Source organism: Pavona decussata, unplaced genomic scaffold (genome assembly GCF_977016875.1).
Source record: "Pavona decussata unplaced genomic scaffold, jaPavDecu1.1 SCAFFOLD_114, whole genome shotgun sequence".
Classification (NCBI taxonomy): Eukaryota; Metazoa; Cnidaria; class Anthozoa; order Scleractinia; family Agariciidae; genus Pavona; species Pavona decussata.
The window spans coordinates 6,390,077-6,406,707 of record NW_028145528.1 but is presented as its reverse complement, the minus strand read 5'-3'; the positions used below and the strand labels follow the sequence as shown (position 1 = coordinate 6,406,707).

The window sequence follows — 16,631 nt, the reverse complement described above, 5'->3', positions numbered from 1 at the left end:
AATGCCTTACGCTTCTTCAGCCATGTCTTGAATCTCTGCATACGACAGAGATTCAAGCGATTGGTGAAGAAACTTTACCTATGTTGCTACACAGCAGCGCGGACGGAAGACAACAGACCCGCTGACATTTCAGCCTATTTTCCCTTATAATAAACGGCGAAAGGAAAGTCCCTTGTTCCTTTTTTCCCGTACTCAGTTTTAACTAGCCAATCCATCTTTCTTCCCACCTTCTCAGCTTATTCTCCAGTCTCCAGTCTAAAGTACTCTGAGGAAGCTTCCATGCCACACCTGTCTTTTCTATCACTGCCCATTAAATTACTTTTCTAGCAAAGACTGTCAAGACTATGGCCATATGAAACTAGTTTGTTATTTGTTATGCGACTAATAAGCGTTTGTAAGCTTTTGCAATAGCTGTCGGCGTCGGGTTTTTTTGTAATAATTTATTAATATAGAGATTTAGAATGGCGTTTACGGCAAACATGAGGCTTTATGTTTATTTGAAAAAAAAAAAAAAAAAATTGTACACAGATGAGAATAGTGCAAACCAGTGCTGGCCTTTGATGCCAAAGCAAAACTACTCAATTTTACTGAGAAACTGAAAACAGCGAGCGGCAAATGAAGGATAAACAAGGTCACGCGGTCATTTAAATTACTCTTAATCTCCCTAACGTTAGTTACGCCTGTGTAGTTGGTTCTAATTATACTTTTGTAATAGTGTTAATGAATAAATGAATTTTTAAAAAAGTATTCTTTCCACTGAGATCTCAATGTTCACAGGGATCACAGGTAAACTTGTGGCCGGAGTCAGTTGCCATGGTTACCTGCTGAGCTACAGATGGCTTGCGCATTAGTGATCGCAGTGTAGATTGTTATAGCCTGCAAGTAAGCTCTCCAACTGCGGTCTCACTCAAGACATATATTTGGGGCAAGAGCCTTGAGCGCAGCAAACCAGGAAAGGATTACCCCAATCCTCTCACAGCTCACTTGAGACCCCCGATTGGAGAGCTTGATCGCAGGCTAAGATTGTTATGGCATCTAACCTCCATCACTCCAACAAACAAGTTAAAAAGAACACAACCGAAGAACTTTAATTCTGCATGACATTGTAGAAACACTGTCATCATAAACTCAAGTAATTGCACCAGGGTCAGTACACGGAAATTATCAATGTATCAGCTTCCTTTTCTAGCAAGAACTAGCACATGCCAAACTTACAGTGATGTAACCTTCTGATCACATATCAACACTAAGGGCGTCTCTTTTGGAAAATGTAGAGTGTGTTCACCAGGCGGCCATATTGGAGGAATGATTTCCTTTGGGAAATAAATGTTATTTTTATGTAAAATAATACAGTTTATTGTATGGCTCCTCCAACATGGCCACCGTGAAAACACTCTATTCTGCGTATTCTGAAAAAGAAAAACAGTAAAAAATGTGTATTGTATCTATTTCCCGGTAATGAAAAGATATCCAAATGGCCAAAGTAAAAGAATCAAGATCTTTTTATTGTTTAGAAGAAGAAATATATATTTTATATTTCGAGGTATTCTGATTTTGGATATTCCAAAATAAAAAGTCCCAAAAAACGCGCCTTAAGTTAGATATGCCAGTAACCCTTAACCTTGCAAACCTTGAGCAGAATAAATGGTGGTTTCAACTTTTCAGTCCATAAATGAAATCATTTATAGTCTAAGCAGTACTTTCTGGTGCTTGCTATTTAGTGAAATTGAAGAAAATTTGACAAATGATATTCTAGGCACCCAAAACTTGTAAAAGCTGATCTGTTACTTTGACACTATGGGCCAAACAGCTTCTTCAGTACAATTCAAAAAATATAAAAAAAATCTTTATCTATGAAATAGGTATCTTTTCCTGCAATAATTTTTACCTCTTCCACTGGGGTGGGTTGGGTCTTAATAATGGAATCTGAGAAGGGCGTGGGGGGGGGGGGGGGAGAAGTATTACCAAAAATATTTGCTTCAAGGGCAGGTTTCTACAAAGTAAAGAAGTCTGATGACCTATGGGTCATTGAAACAATTGGGAGAAGTGATGAAGGAATCTGATGTGAGGTATTGATGCTGAGGTATGATCATTTTATACTTTTTTATTTTTTTGTTGGCGGTAAAGGTCATAACAAAATAGAATTCCGAGACGGGGTGGGTAAAAACTATTTTGGTTGGGTAAATTTCCACCAAACCCCCTTTTGCTCTACTGTAAAAACTGAAGGGTGCCTTGGTAGGACAGTTACAGGTTTTCTATGATTATTTACACTAATTAATCTTGACTAACACCAGTTATTGGCTAGACCATCTTTAGGCGCTTACAACATATGTATTAGCTTCTTAACTTTTAATTAATGGCATCAATCGCTCACAAAAAGCTGACCAACACAGCCACAAAACTCCACAATTTACAAGTTTCTCATCACTACAATATGGATAGTCAAAGAAAACTGAAATCTTGTCACCGAGGAGAAGGTAAATGCAGCAAAACCCTCATTCTTTTTTTTGAGTTCTCCAAGTAGTGCTAGAGGAATATTGGATGTAGCTGTCTCAAAGAGAGTTTTTTCCTACATGTTGGACACTTGTTTTGCAGTTGTACAGCACTTCTTATGCACTTGTCGCAGAAAACGTGTCCACAAGTTGTTGATGTTAATTGCCTTTTTCTCCTCTTTATCTGAAAATAAAAACAATACTGTAAAATTGAGACTGATACCACCTGGCCAAGGGGTCAGTTCCAAAACAGGGTGTTGAAAACCATAATTTTTGTGTCACTACAGTACCATTGTGGACTAATAATGCTCAGTTTCCATTCCCACAACCACTCCCACTCCCCTGAAAGGCCACTCAAATTCTGAGGGGGAGTGGGGTCACGAGAGCCAAAATGTAACAAGTAAAAGTCTGAAGCTAAAATGGGGGGGGGAACCAGGGAGGGTTATGACTGTTTGGTGGTACAACTCATTGTCTTAATGTATACATGCACAGTCATGTACACTGTGGATTGCCAATTTTGCAGTAGTGGTATATATCATCACAGTTAATATGAATGCCTTAGGCAGGGTGCACCCTTAGTGACGTAGTGGATGCATGGTTTACTACCACAGCAAAAGGTCCAGGTTCACAATGGTGTGTTCCTCTTTTTTCCTATTTGTTTTTGTTTGACTGACATTTTATTGACCTATTATTTGGGCAGTTATAATCATTCTTTCACACAAAAAATCAGTTCACAGCTCACTTACAAAAGTCAGAAATTTTGACACAAGCTGTGTTTATGTGACTCACTTTGAACAGACTTCAAAGAATAACAATATCAGCTCAAAACTCAAAAACAATTTTTCTGCATGGTAAAGAAAATGACATACATGTACATGTACAGCAGATGTGACGTGACACGGTTCAGTGTAGGAAACACATTTGTGGTCTGAAATGGAGTTCAAGGCCACACACCTCAATCAAAATTCCGAGGACCACACTGCAGATATACATGTACCTCCTGGCCCCAGTTGTTCAAAGGCCGGATAACTTTATCCGCTGGATAAGGCACTATTTAGGGTCTAAAATATACTTCACGTAAAACCTTTTCCAATGTTTTCGTACATTCCCAAACGTAACTGTGGTTAGAGTGCACATATTCGCTTGTACAAGAGGAAATACTGAAATCTTTGCACAGATTGAAACTGACGGATAGCGACTTATCCACTGGATAAAGTTATCCGGCCTTTGAACAACTGGACCCTGGAGGTTAATTACAAAGGTTAAAATAGCTTACAATACTTTGAATAGGCAATTTAATACTTACTGTTTGTACATCATCCATACAGATTGGACAAGTTATGTTATTCTTTGGACTTCCCTCGGTATCTGGATCTTCAGTGCTGGATGTTGAAGCATTTAACAAGCTTGTGTTTTGCTGTCTTGCGACACTGCTGTCAGAAACTTCTTGTATTTCATCATCAGAACCAGTCACACTAAAAGCTCTGTCCAACATACTAGGGAATGATGCAAACCGGCAAGATGGCAGCTGGCTTATGGGGTCTCTGTGGTATATTCTATTTACACACTGAAATGCAGCCACAGAAAATGTTATTATTAGATTTTGCTGTGTAACATACACTACATTATATTTATATATTTTGTTCAAAACTCATTAATAATTCATAAGCCCATTGACCTATCAAATGGTAGATAAAACACCACGTGTAGTGGTTTTGAAACTCGATAAAACCTCCTCCTTGTATGCTAATTTCCAAAGTTCACAAAAGCATCATTGTTATGAACTCTCTTGACATGCTTTTCCAGGCATGCTTTTGAAGCTGTTCAAAAAACTTGCAGCACAAGTTTGGGGTCTAAAACCACTTGGTTGCGCCTTGTGGTTTTAAATCCCAATAAAAACACTGCTGCCCATGTTTTAAACATTACTTAATAATAATTTTATTATTTATTTAGAGAAATAGAGGCAAGAAATCCCCTTAGAAGCCATAAAGGCTCCTCAGATGAGGATCTCCCTGTGAATAGCTTTAAATTAAATAAGCATGGCATAAAAGCAGTTGTTAGGGCTTTCGCAAGCATGTGCAAACCAGTTTCAGTTCAACACCAACATTATGAAAATGGTTTATTTACCATGCATGTGTCTAAAACATGCGACAGAAACAAATCAAATATCTGGGATGAGCTATGTCCCTTTCACAGTACACCTTAAAATGCATTTAATTGTGATAAACTTACCACAATAACGGGACCGGGGTCAGTTGAAAAATCTGCTGAGCTTTCTCTTGTTAAATCCACCACATTGCTGTCGTGGAAACTGGCATCATTTGTAAGATCAACAACTACAGAGCCACCTGAAAAAAACAACAACAATACATTCAAATAATGCTATGATCTCAGTGTCACAAAGTTATTTATAGTAATGTTATTTATACAACAAAAACAAAATTTCAATAATTACAGTAGTGAAACACTACTGAGCCAGCCATTTTTCTCTTGTCTGGCCCTCATTTTAAAGAATACTATCATAGATATTGGTTTCTTTCCAACAACAAAATATAAGTTAAAAGAAAAAGTTACATTTAAATGACAGAAATATCTTCACAGAGATCTGAAGTAAAATAATTGGCATTAAATAATCTTTTAATCAGCCAGATTCAGTTGAACTGTGGATTCAATGCTGCAATAATTTGCAAGTTTGCCAGCTTTTAGTAGCAACATAAAAGAGCTCCCATTAGCTTAAAATTAATCACCTTGTCTAATTGTTGGAAGTCTCTCTAAATCTATAACTTCTGGCCTTGCAACTTGGACATCACCAACAATCATGACATCTTCTTGTGAGTGAGTTGCTGTGGGTCCAGGTGACTCTACAGTAATTGGTTGACTGTCTGTTCCAATATCAGCAGAACTCTCTTCTGTATCATCACATATTCTTCTCCTCTTATTTTCAGATGGACATCGTACTGTAGGTGACTCTATGTTGATCACTGGTTCACCATCTGTTCTGGTCTCTGTAGAGCTCTCTTCATTTTCATTATCTTCATGAAGTCTACTTCTTTTGACTTTCTGTGAAACACATTCTGATTCCTCCTTTTCAAAAGAAAATAACAACTAAAGCTTAAAAGTCATCTAATTTCAGTTTATTCTGTAGCACAAAGAAAGTAGAAGTATCACTACTCTCCCTCGAGGGGGACATCAGTATCAAAGGGTTGCCTCGCAAACATTTTTGTTTAGTTTCTCAGACTAATAGCTTTCTGGCCAGTAACCAAATACCTTTTGGGGACTGGAGTTATATACCAAGTGAAGTACATGTATCTTCAGCCTGGTTGAGCACAAGCATAGGCACAAGGATTTTACACTTACGATAAGCATAAGCATAAAGTGACAAACACAAGCAAAAAAGCATAAAAATGTGGCACAATCACGCAGCTGGACTGCCTTTTAGCGTGCGATTTGATTCCAATATAGTGGACTAGAATGTACACTGACAACTTGTCACTGTTTTTTAGTTTCTTTTCCTTGCACTGGGCTTATACTTGCATCATCCCAGTTTGCACGCACAATGCAACGACGCAAGCACAAGCACAAGAGAATGGGAATTGTTCCATTCTCTTGTGCTTGTGCTCATGCTTGCGTCGTTGCATGGTACATGTAAATCGGGACAACGCAAGCATTAAGCACAAGGTGCTTATGCTTGCGTCACACCAGTTTGCACGTAGGTTTCTTGTGCTTGTGCTTATGCTCAAAGTTGTGTGCCGTACGTGTAAACCAAGCTTTAGTCTAAGAAAGTATGGTAACAGGGTCAGGCTTCAGTGTAACATCATTCTGCAACCTTCTACTGCTTCTCCTGTATGCTGATTTGTACTAGGGGCAAGCATAACATAAACCAGTCTCAGTCAGCTATCCCGCACCCAGTTCGGAGATTGCATGTCCACCCCACTCCACCGTCTAAAACTAGCCTCAGAAAAGTTTCTGTGAAGTAGTTGAGAAATCATATCTTCCGGATCCTAAATTTTAGTTTTGCTCCCACTTTGAATAGCTCTTCAGCTGCTATTTGTGGCATTGTGTGTATTTTACTAATTTCCTAATAAAATTTTTGACATGACATGACTTTTGAAATGACTTCTGGGTTCACACCATTTAAACAGTTTTAAAGTTTTTTTTTCTGTTGTTGTTTTCTGCCTCACATTGTGGGTGAAGGACTTGAGTACTTTCAAGGACATAACTTCAATCATTCAAGGATGTCATACATAGTTCTCCAAATATTGTTTTCTCTGCAGAAAATTTTCGAAATATTTTGTTCCATTTTAAATATACTGTACCTAGGGGAATTTTTGTTGAAATATTTCAATAAATGGTGAAGATTTGCTTCTATAAATCTGGACTTCTTGGTAAGTTTTTGAAGACCGTGAATTATGATTTGTAAGACTTAAAACTCTATTGGAGGTAAATTGAATTTAATGCAAGACAAAAAAACTGGATAACACAGTAACGTAAAAAATACACAATACACAATGCATGTCCCTATTACTGGAATCACAGGCCAGAAACAAATCTGTGGGGATGGGGAAAGCTTGCAAAGGTTCAAACAGCAGTTACCTGAGCAGAGCTATGTTCATCTTGGGTGACACTTAACACAGGAAGATTCTGATCCTCGCATGGAGCAGATGAAGTTGATGGCTGATCCACAGGAGGACTAACATTTGCAGATGCCCTTTTTCGTCGCCCGCGCACCTAGAAAAATTCAATATATGTTACAACCATGAATGTTTCAATTTTCCAGGCATTGATGTTTTGAGAAAGCTGTGCACATGTACAGATTGCATTATAACTATCTGCATAATAATAATTGATATCCAGTATGTGCATAACTTGGGATAATTATCTCAGGATGACTTTAATTAAGACTATTTGAATATTGAGTTGGCTTTCATGCAATGTCAGTAAACTCATATACAAATTTCTGGAAAGATTGCTCACTATTGCAGCAATGCTTTTTGGGTACGTATTTCAAAAAGTTATTTGATGATCTGATCTGACTGTTAATTGAAGAGCACTCTGGAAGAAGTACACAAGCGAGAATTTGACCTTAATCTTTTACCCCTATCTTCTCACTCTTCAGGATAGAACATCTGGTAAAATCTGTTTTCATGACATCATAGTGTGTCAGGAATGTGACACATAGCACAATGTTAACCCTTTAAGCCCTTACAGTGATCAGCATAAAATTTCTCCTTGTAATACCAATGCTTATTCAATCCCTGATGTCATGAGAATTAAGGATATAATCACTCAATGTGAGTTAACTTAATAACTTCTTGTCAGTACTTTTATAAGAAAAGTATGGGGACAAGATAAGAGAGTTTGTTCTTTGATATCACGGGTTAAAGGGGCTAAAAGGATTGAATTTGACAGATTAAGCTAATGACTTTTGCTCAAGATTCTTATTACAGTCCACTCCCGATAACTCGAACCCTTAGGGGAAATCGAAAAAGGTTCGAGTTATTGGGAGTTCAAGGTATCGTGGGTAAAATTATATACAAAATGACCTGAAAGGTAAGGAAAATTGGTTCGAGTTAGCGGGAGGTTCGAGTTATCGGGAGTCGACTGTATTACTATTATTTAAAATTATAGTTATTGATTTCCAAAAGTATTCAATTATTAGTATCACTTTTGAAAACAGAGTAAATTCACCTCTAGTCAAGTATTGAAAATATCGATTTGTTATCCCAGGCGCAAATCCCACACCAGCTTCTCAAAAGCTCCAATAAATTGTTTGGTCCCATTTTGCATTTTTCTCAAGATGGCCATCTTTAAACCCAATGGTGGCAATTTTTAGCACAAACTTGCTGGTATGTTACATAAAATAACAATGAATTTTAAAATTTACCTTTCATAATCAGTCAACATCAAAAGATCTCATGAAAAATAGATTTTGGGCCCAGTGAGTTATCGGAACTTTCGAGAAACAGGCCCCAGAGCTTATATCAATAATGGAAAGTGTAACTGTGCCAAGGTTAAAAGGAGTCACAAATTTAATTTAGCTACTGCACTTCAACCAATATTAAGTCTTGACAACTGTAAATTAAAAATAAAAGGAAGTTTAAAAAGGCTCCCTTTTCTTAATAACTACATACCAGAAGAAAACACGTTCGCCCTTCACATAATGAACCCTTTCTCAGCGATAAAGAAACTTCAGTTAACCTACTACTGAACAATGTTTTACAGGACCAAACTAATTATTGGCAAGAATCCCAAATTTTATATGTTGAACACTTACCCGACTGGCTGGTCCATCCATGACTTTTCTCGAAACGCAGTTTTATATGACCTTCCTAAAATGTTACAGATGATACATACAAACGAAAGGAAGGACTGGTCTCGCCATACTAGTGTTGCTTTCTACAAAGGTAGCAAAAATTTTACCATTTGTTGCGCCCGTTTTCCTTCACAGTTCTCTCCCGCCATTGTTGTTGTCATTCTGAGTCAGCGCTTTTCTTTCTATGTTCATGCGCAAAGCCAACCAACACTTCCGGTCAAAATTCTATTTCCACTGCGTCAACCAGAAGTTGCGAAAAAATTGAATAAACGCCTTCGAACGTTCTTTGAGTTCTTGTTCATGCGATTTGTTTGATAAGCTATAAATAAAAAATGAATGAATATGTAACTGGTCTTATGACTGTGATAAAAATTTGCAGTTTTGTAGGCTTAATGCACTAGTCAATTGAAACCCCCACCCCCCTGGACCCGGGACAGGTAGGGGGATTTGACAAAGGCCCTGATCAAATCATACCAAAACCTCCAGCCCCTGGGGAGAATCTTGAGATCAAATCCCCGTCCCCCTGGGAACAAATTGGCAAGGGATTAAAAAAAAAATCCCAAACCAAACAAAACAAAACAAAAAGAAATCGTTCACACTGAATTAATCAGGAGCAAAATATATTTTAATACTGGGCAATAGTTCTCTTTTAATAACGAAATATCTCGGTGCCATGGGCCTACGGGGCCTCGGTTTGGTCTAAAAAGTAAGGCAGGGCCCAACAAAACTTGCTGTGGATTATTAAATTTTGCAAGAATATGAATTTCACATTGCAACAGAGCATTTCTGAACAGTGGTAGCTTTGAAAAGGTTAAACATCACATTCAGTGCAAAGCCGCTTTCAACTTGGTGCATCCACAAGTCCCATGCATTCGAAATGGAACCACTCTATGGGGTAGCCAGGATTATCACAAGGAATCATATTGGGTACAAGAGTAACAGGCCTGCACGGCTCCCTAGCGCGTGTTTAAGCCTTTTTTTATAATTTGGCGATTACGGGTATATCTTTGACTGACCGCCCTCTCAGTGTAACATATGAGGGGAAGGTCTTTGTAGTGTAGACTTCTTTGAACAATGGTTGTTGCTCTATTAAATGCCAGGCTTTCGTGAGGATTTGCTTAAAGTTTGGCACTGCTGGGTAGTGTTGTGCAACGAAAGGCAAGATTCATTTGTTCTCCTTTGGTTTTTGAAGGAGTCTTAGTTTCCTGTTTTCAAATTGCATTTCTGAGAGGGTCCTTTGAACAAGGTTCTCGCCTGTCAGCGTGATTTAGGATTTTGAATTTACTCTTCAAATAAATATTATGTTTTAAGAAGAGTTTGTTCTGACAAGCCTCAGTGCTTCGCCTTTGATGAAGCCTTTTTTGACCCCTGGTGGGTGGCACGAAGAGGAGTACGTATATTGACATGTTTCAGTAGATTTGAAGTGCGTACGCACATCAAGAACTGAATAATTTGCTTCTGAATCTTTCACCTTTATAAATGTTTGTATCCAGAAATGTTTCTGTTTCTGAAATTTCAGCCGTAAATTTAATTGTGGGGTGGTGTTTGTTTGCTTGCTCAATGAACTGCTTTATCTCCTCTCCTTAAAGTCCAGAGGGAAAATATGTCGTCTATATATCGTTTCCAAATGAGCGGTTTTAAAATCTCCATTTCAACCTTAGCTATGAGATATTGGCAAAGGCGACTGCCGTTTTTGTACCCATGGCTGCACCATGGGTTTGTAGGGAGAGTTTTCCATAGAGCTAGAAATTATGAATTTTCTTCTTTCTTCAGTTTGAATTGTCTTTAAACCAAATTTTGCGAAGCATTTTGCCAATAATCAGCCAATATGGATGGCGCGAAAATGACAACGTGCAATCGATTGACTTCGCAACGAACTTCGGTACCAGTCAACCACAGTCAAATCTCCCTGATTCCTCGAGGTGGGGACATATAAAGAAGCAAAACACATCTTATCTACCACCCCCAGGGGACAGATCTCTGATCAAAAGTGCTTATATGCCCCTATTATTCCCCTATCTGTCCCGGGTCCGGGGGGGGTGGGGGTTTCAATTGACTAGTGCATAAATCTAATATCTTATCACTTGGAACGACAATGGAATTCGAAAGCGATCAACTTCAGGTAGAGATAAAATATGAGGATGTTGTCCCAATGCGGAATTTGTCGTGGTAATGAAACTGGTCCACCTACAGAGTACGTATATTTATAATTAGATGGCAGAAAATTCACAGAGATGAAGGGGCAATTTATTTTTAACCTTAGATGCAACAAAAACAACAATATTAGGAAAATAAACAATACAATTACATTTATCTGCAGGTTGCTATTGTTGCTGTTCTTGTCAGGTTAGTTAAATAGCTTTAAATCGTTATGTTTCGGACAAACAAACAAAAGACAAAAATCATAGGCGTTAATTTATCCTAGAGAGAGAGATAATAAAATAACTAAGCAAGAGATTTAGAGTACTTAGGTCGAGGGGGGGGAGGGTACTCCATTATATGGGCTCTATAGGTATGTGCGGCGCCAGAGGGTATGGTTTTTCAGCTGCTTTAGTCATAAATAGGGTATCGATTTTAGCCATTTTGCAGCCATTTTGGTAATAAATAGGGTATCGATTTTTGCACTCTAGTCTTGAATTTGTTTTTTTTTTTAGAAGAAGCTACTTCTTCATTATGATGTTTACGGCAACTGTGTACGTGCCGCAACGGCTTGTCACGCGCTCCGGTCATGCTCTGGGCTCCAGGGAGTTTTGAACTGAAGTTGAACAGACACTATCAGGTAATAAATAGGGTATCAAATTTTTGGTCAGGTCATAGATAGGGTAGGGAAGATCACAGATTTTGGTCATAAATAGGGTAAGGGTTTTGGGAAGTGGGCCGCACATCCCTACCCAATTTTTTTGGGAGTACCCCCCCGGGACTTAGGCATTCTGCCTATTATCGTGTTACAATGATGCATTAGAGGGGGAGGGGGAGGGGGGTATTTTATAGGAGGGAGCTGAATACAGCAAACATCATATTACACCTTTTAACCATTTTTGGAAGCTAGAGATGGCCAGGTTAGAATGGATTGCACTACATAATAATGTTAAAAAACAGAATAAAAACTATTGTTTTATTTACAAAATAAAGGAAATTGGTAAATTATAAAAAGTCGTGGTTGCAAAATTCTGCACATTTATATTACATATTTATATCATAACTTAAATAACACCACCTGTACATATATCATATGTTTTTACAATGTTTTACATTGCAAACATGAGAGACGTACTCCCAGAAACATGGGATGACTTTTTGCAAAGTTTTACACATATTTGTATTTCAAGTCAGTATCTACATTGTTGAATTGACTAAAAGTAATATTATGAGTATTATTGTATATTGCCAAAAATCAGGTTCCTTTAGTTGAAAACGATACGTGAAATTCCCACTGACCAGATGACATATCTGAACAATTATATTAATTTTATTTATTTTTAAAAAAACAAATAATTTTTGTTTGCTCAAGGCCTTAAAAGAAAATTTAAAAAAATTGAAAGCATCTGGTGCAATGATTCTTACAAGAAGCTTCCCACATTTTGACCTTCATTTTTAGTTACTAGAGTAGCAATACAAGACAGCCAACTTTCATTCGACCAGTATTGTGGTGCAAGCACTCGACCTGATCCAAGAAAAATTCCAGAGCTCAATTCATAGGCAAGTCTATAGAATTTATGATTAAGAGGTCCCTCCTTGGAACCAGTGGCACTTTGAGATGTAACAAACATTATCTGAAAGACACTCGTTTCTGACGAGTTCTTTTGGGGTTCTCTTGAGGTTTTTGTGTGGTGTTATTGATGTACTGCTCTTGCTGCCGATGGATGTCCAAATCAGAAATCTGTTGTTGATGCATTTGTTTCTGGCGCACCAGGCGGAGTTTCAACTCCTTGATTTTGGCATCTTTTGTTGTTAAAATATCATCCTGTTTGGAACAGAGCTCCTCCATCGCTAAAACCAAAACAACATAATCAATTAATAATTAGATCATCATTGAAAAATAGAGACATTTTTAAACATGATAAATGAGATTCAAACACTTGTCAAGGACCCTCTTTAAGGTGGGTTCTGAGAGTATTTACAAAAGCACCAAAGTTGAAACATGAGATCATGTCTGAACATAATAGGATGGCTTGTGGATCATTGGCATGCCAGGACTAACAACAGTTACCTGTCACTCACAAACTAAGTTGTTGACAAAACAAAAGAAAAGCCAAGGTTTCAAGAATTTGAAACATCTTTCTGTTAAGAATGCATTTGCAGCACAATGCCTCACCGCCTTTAAACAGGGATGTACATAAGATATTTCCAACAGGTGAATGTTTGCTTGTGAAAGGTGGAAACTCTGGCTCACATCAAAGGGAAAGAGTCAACCAAGCATGAATTTTCAGACTTGAAAACCAAGAAAAATCATTAACTCTTCAGGCAGTTATTTTATTCTGCCATGTCTGATTTACTTCTACCTTAAATTTTGAAAAGTATAAGACTAGGTTGCTTCTTAGCCACTTGCCACAAATTTTTTTAAAGGTTTGGAAAGCATTGTATCTGAACATGCTGATCCCAGTTCCATAATAAAAAAAATGGGGTGGGGTCACCAAGCTCATTGTTTAAATCAGGGTGTTTTTATTAAAGGAGAAGTACAGGAAAGTAGTGGAAACCAGTGCCAGCCACCTTAAAAGTGTAACACTTCCTCAAGGTCCACCTTTTTTGAAGTGTAAGATCAAATTGAGACACTTACCGTGACACTTTGTTTGGAACTGCTTCTTTTCTTGGTTTTCTTCCAGTGCTTTGTTTTTAACCTGACCATACCTATGCCAGAAGATTTAAAAATATATATATTGGATTATAAGACAGTCCACGTTTTAGTAGCCTGCAAGTCAGCTCTTCAATTTGGGGTCTTATGAGAGGGTGCGAGCAGCAAGCAAAGCAAACCCTGAGAGGACTAATCCTCTCACAGCTCGCTTCGCTTGCTGCTGATGCCTGAAATATGTCTCACATGAAACCCCAGTTGGAGGGCTTACTTGCAGGGCTTACTTGTGTTTAGGGAGTGAATATCCAAAGTTAGATTGGAGGAGAATGCTTAAGGCCCATCAGTGCTTGTTAAGTTGTTTTGTTATTTAGCAACGCTAAAGGTAAGCATGTACACGTACTTACGCATTTTCAAAGGTTGTCTTTTCTCTCTGAATTTGCTTGTTTAGAATATCTATTTCTCCCAAAGCAAACTGTAATTTTTCACTCTCACTGGCAAGTTTAGCTTTTGTGCGCACGTGTTCAAGTTTTTCTTCCTATAGTTAAGGACAAAATAGAAAACAAAGCAGTTTAAGTTTAAGTTAATAAGTTAAATTACTTTAATTACTGGTCACCTAATATTATTACAGTCTAGAGTGGGGGAAGGGACTTACATGACTGTAAATAAATAATTGGGGGAAACTGAATACCTATACTAAGATTACTCTCACTGACAACATAATTTTATTAGAGGTGGGAATTATGGCATTCTTACAAAAAAACAATAATATTTATTAATGAGCAAATTCAAACTTGTGTAAAATTTTATATTAATTTTTTAAATAATTTTGGAGCAACAATCCAAAATTGTCTCGAAAATATTATTAAAGTGACTTAATGCAATTAAACTCTCAAAACTGTTATCAATTCAGGTGAATTGGCCTTATATTTAAGGTAGTGTTGGGTGTTGGAGACAGGCCACAAGTGGTCCACACAATTTTTGACAATGGGCAATTATTTTCATTTCTGAGGTATGATGGAACAAACCATATTTCCTGTAAGACTACAACCCCTCCCCTCCCCCATAATGATGATACACCGGTGTATAAGATAGTGGAAATAAGGAGTAAAGTTTCTCGAGATGACATAGATCTAAGGAAACAATGTCTCATCGTGCAGAGATCACCAACCAACTGAAGGTTCCATTTTACCAATTTGCAACATACAACCATACCACAGTGAATTAATTTATTTTGGGAAAAAATCAAAAAGGGTCCACCAGCTGAAAATTATCATTCAAAGAAACTCAGATGCTTTCACATCTGCTAAAAATCAGCTCAGATGCATATGGCCATTCCTTTAAATATAACCAAATGGTAGAAAAAATAAATCAAAATATACTTCCAGCTCCCTTGCCAATTTATCATACTCTTCACGTGACACACGGTCATCTCTTCTTGACATCTGTAAAAGGAATAGCACACACAAAAAAATGCTAAATGGCAACTGCACTTTGAACTCTGGTAACCATATTTCTTCAGGAGATTGGAGATCCCCAATCTGCAGGTGGGGTTTTTTACTGAAGTGTAGCAGCCTGCTCTGATCAGTACCATGCAATGAAACTTCAAAGAGCATACTGCACAGAGTGCACTCCAGTAAAAAACCTTTGCATGCATGAAATCTTGTCGAATTCCGCCATACTCCGCAGACTGGTCTCTACCCAGGCATATAACATGGGGAGCAGGTCAACTACCTTTTTCGACCCAGCCAGTAGTTAATGCTAAAGAGTAGCAAAATTTAATATTTTAGTGAATTTTGAAAACCTTTTGTCGCAGTTACGCTGCAAAGATCCACAGGCAGATTGGAGGAAGCTCGTTAATGCTAAAATGTCATCATCGACTAAATTTAAAAGCTGTGATTTCTCGTCCAGCCCAGCTTGAGAATTCTTCAGACTCATTGTGTTTGCAGATCACCGTGACACACTGCTCCCTTTAGGTCGCAAAGCTGGCGTTGGTTTTAAATGTATAAACCCCACATTTGATTTCTATTTTCCTTTAGTTTTAGATTGATCCAGATTTTATGGTTAAAATATCAGAGTATTAAAAACAACAGGTTTTTGTTTACGATTATCGAATTGTTTCATTGAAATCAGTGTGATCGAATAAAATACGCTCCTTAGATACATGGATCCCTCACCTTGGCTTTCATTCTAGCTATGACCGTCTGTTGAAAGCGTATAACATCTTGAAGCTGTTTGTTTACAACCATGTAAGAAGGTTCCGATTCATCTGGCTTGGACTCCATTTTGGAATTTCAGCGCCTTTTCCTATTCACTCGACCCAGCTTTCCTCGGAAATTTACATTCGTACCCAGTTTGCACGCAGTTCTTGAATAACCTATCTTGGGGTATTTTATTTTATTATTTGAAGTATTTCACTTATTTAGCTTCCCTAAAGATTCACCGGTTAGTCCAAATACCAGAAAAAATCATCATCATCATTATCATCATCATCATCATTTTATTAAAAAAAAAGTTCTTTTTTCATATCCATTGTACAGATGAAGACTACCCGCGTATGGCTAAAGCTAGTCGAGGCGGGTAGAAAAAAAAAAAGGTTACACTATTTCATTCATTACAGGTGATTTGAAAAATAAAACTGGTTCGATTGCAAATTAGACACTAGCCAATAAAAAACTTAATAATTAAATAAATAGATAAATAAATGTAGTGAATAAATGTAAAGAAAGGTACTCACAAAAAAGGGGGAAATTAAATCTCTGTCGGAACTCTTACAATATAAAATGCAGCCGAATGCAGACAATTCAAAAACATTCCCAGAACGAGGCAGCCTTTTCACAACATACATTTTTTGTTTTGTTGTTGTTTTGTTTTTCAGCGAGGTAGCAGAACCAGTACAGTCGACACTCATGGCGTACCGCTTACAAACAATATTACTGCAACGAAAAGGAAAGGAGAGGAAGCCTCATCCAACGAGAAAGCTTCCATACAGTTGGAGCTGGGCTCCCCTGGGTGACCAACCAAAATGTCAAAGACGGGA

At 37.7% G+C, this 16,631-nt stretch overlaps 2 protein-coding genes across 2 annotated transcripts; both read right to left on the bottom strand.

Annotated features, from left to right (window-relative positions):
- Positions 1-2,334: 2,334 nt before the first annotated feature.
- Positions 2,335-8,969, bottom strand: LOC146470490 (uncharacterized). Its single transcript, XM_085122539.1, has 6 exons — positions 8,767-8,969; positions 7,086-7,220; positions 5,240-5,576; positions 4,725-4,840; positions 3,799-4,059; positions 2,335-2,676 (listed from the first exon to the last, which is right to left on the bottom strand). Exons 1-6 carry the CDS (start codon positions 8,785-8,787, stop codon positions 2,527-2,529), a joined length of 1,020 nt encoding a protein of 339 aa, XP_084978665.1. The 5' UTR covers positions 8,788-8,969; the 3' UTR covers positions 2,335-2,526.
- A 3,592-nt stretch (positions 8,970-12,561) lies between these two features.
- Positions 12,562-15,952, bottom strand: LOC146470489 (spermatogenesis-associated protein 24-like). The gene is made up of 5 exons (XM_085122590.1): positions 15,769-15,952; positions 14,974-15,036; positions 13,999-14,129; positions 13,583-13,653; positions 12,562-12,795 (listed from the first exon to the last, which is right to left on the bottom strand). The coding sequence occupies exons 1-5, from the start codon at positions 15,874-15,876 to the stop codon at positions 12,575-12,577; spliced, it is 594 nt and encodes a 197-aa protein (XP_084978716.1). The 5' UTR covers positions 15,877-15,952; the 3' UTR covers positions 12,562-12,574.
- Between the last annotated feature and the right edge of the window lie 679 nt (positions 15,953-16,631).

Excerpts from the sequence above, each read along its gene's own strand:
- LOC146470490 (XM_085122539.1), bottom strand. The coding sequence starts at position 8,787 with ATGGATGGACCAGCCAGTCGG. Across the intron at positions 4,841-5,239 it reads ACTTCCAACAATTAGACAAG|GTGGCTCTGTAGTTGTTGAT; the intron begins GTGATTAATTTT and ends TGTTTTTTTCAG. Across the intron at positions 2,677-3,798 it reads GTATGGATGATGTACAAACA|ATAAAGAGGAGAAAAAGGCA; the intron begins GTAAGTATTAAA and ends TTTTATTTTCAG.
- LOC146470489 (XM_085122590.1), bottom strand. The coding sequence starts at position 15,876 with ATGGAGTCCAAGCCAGATGAATCGGAACCTTCTTACATGGTTGTAAAC. Across the intron at positions 15,037-15,768 it reads TAGCTAGAATGAAAGCCAAG|ATGTCAAGAAGAGATGACCG; the intron begins GTGAGGGATCCA and ends TTCCTTTTACAG. Across the intron at positions 14,130-14,973 it reads AATTGGCAAGGGAGCTGGAA|GAAGAAAAACTTGAACACGT; the intron begins GTATATTTTGAT and ends CCTTAACTATAG.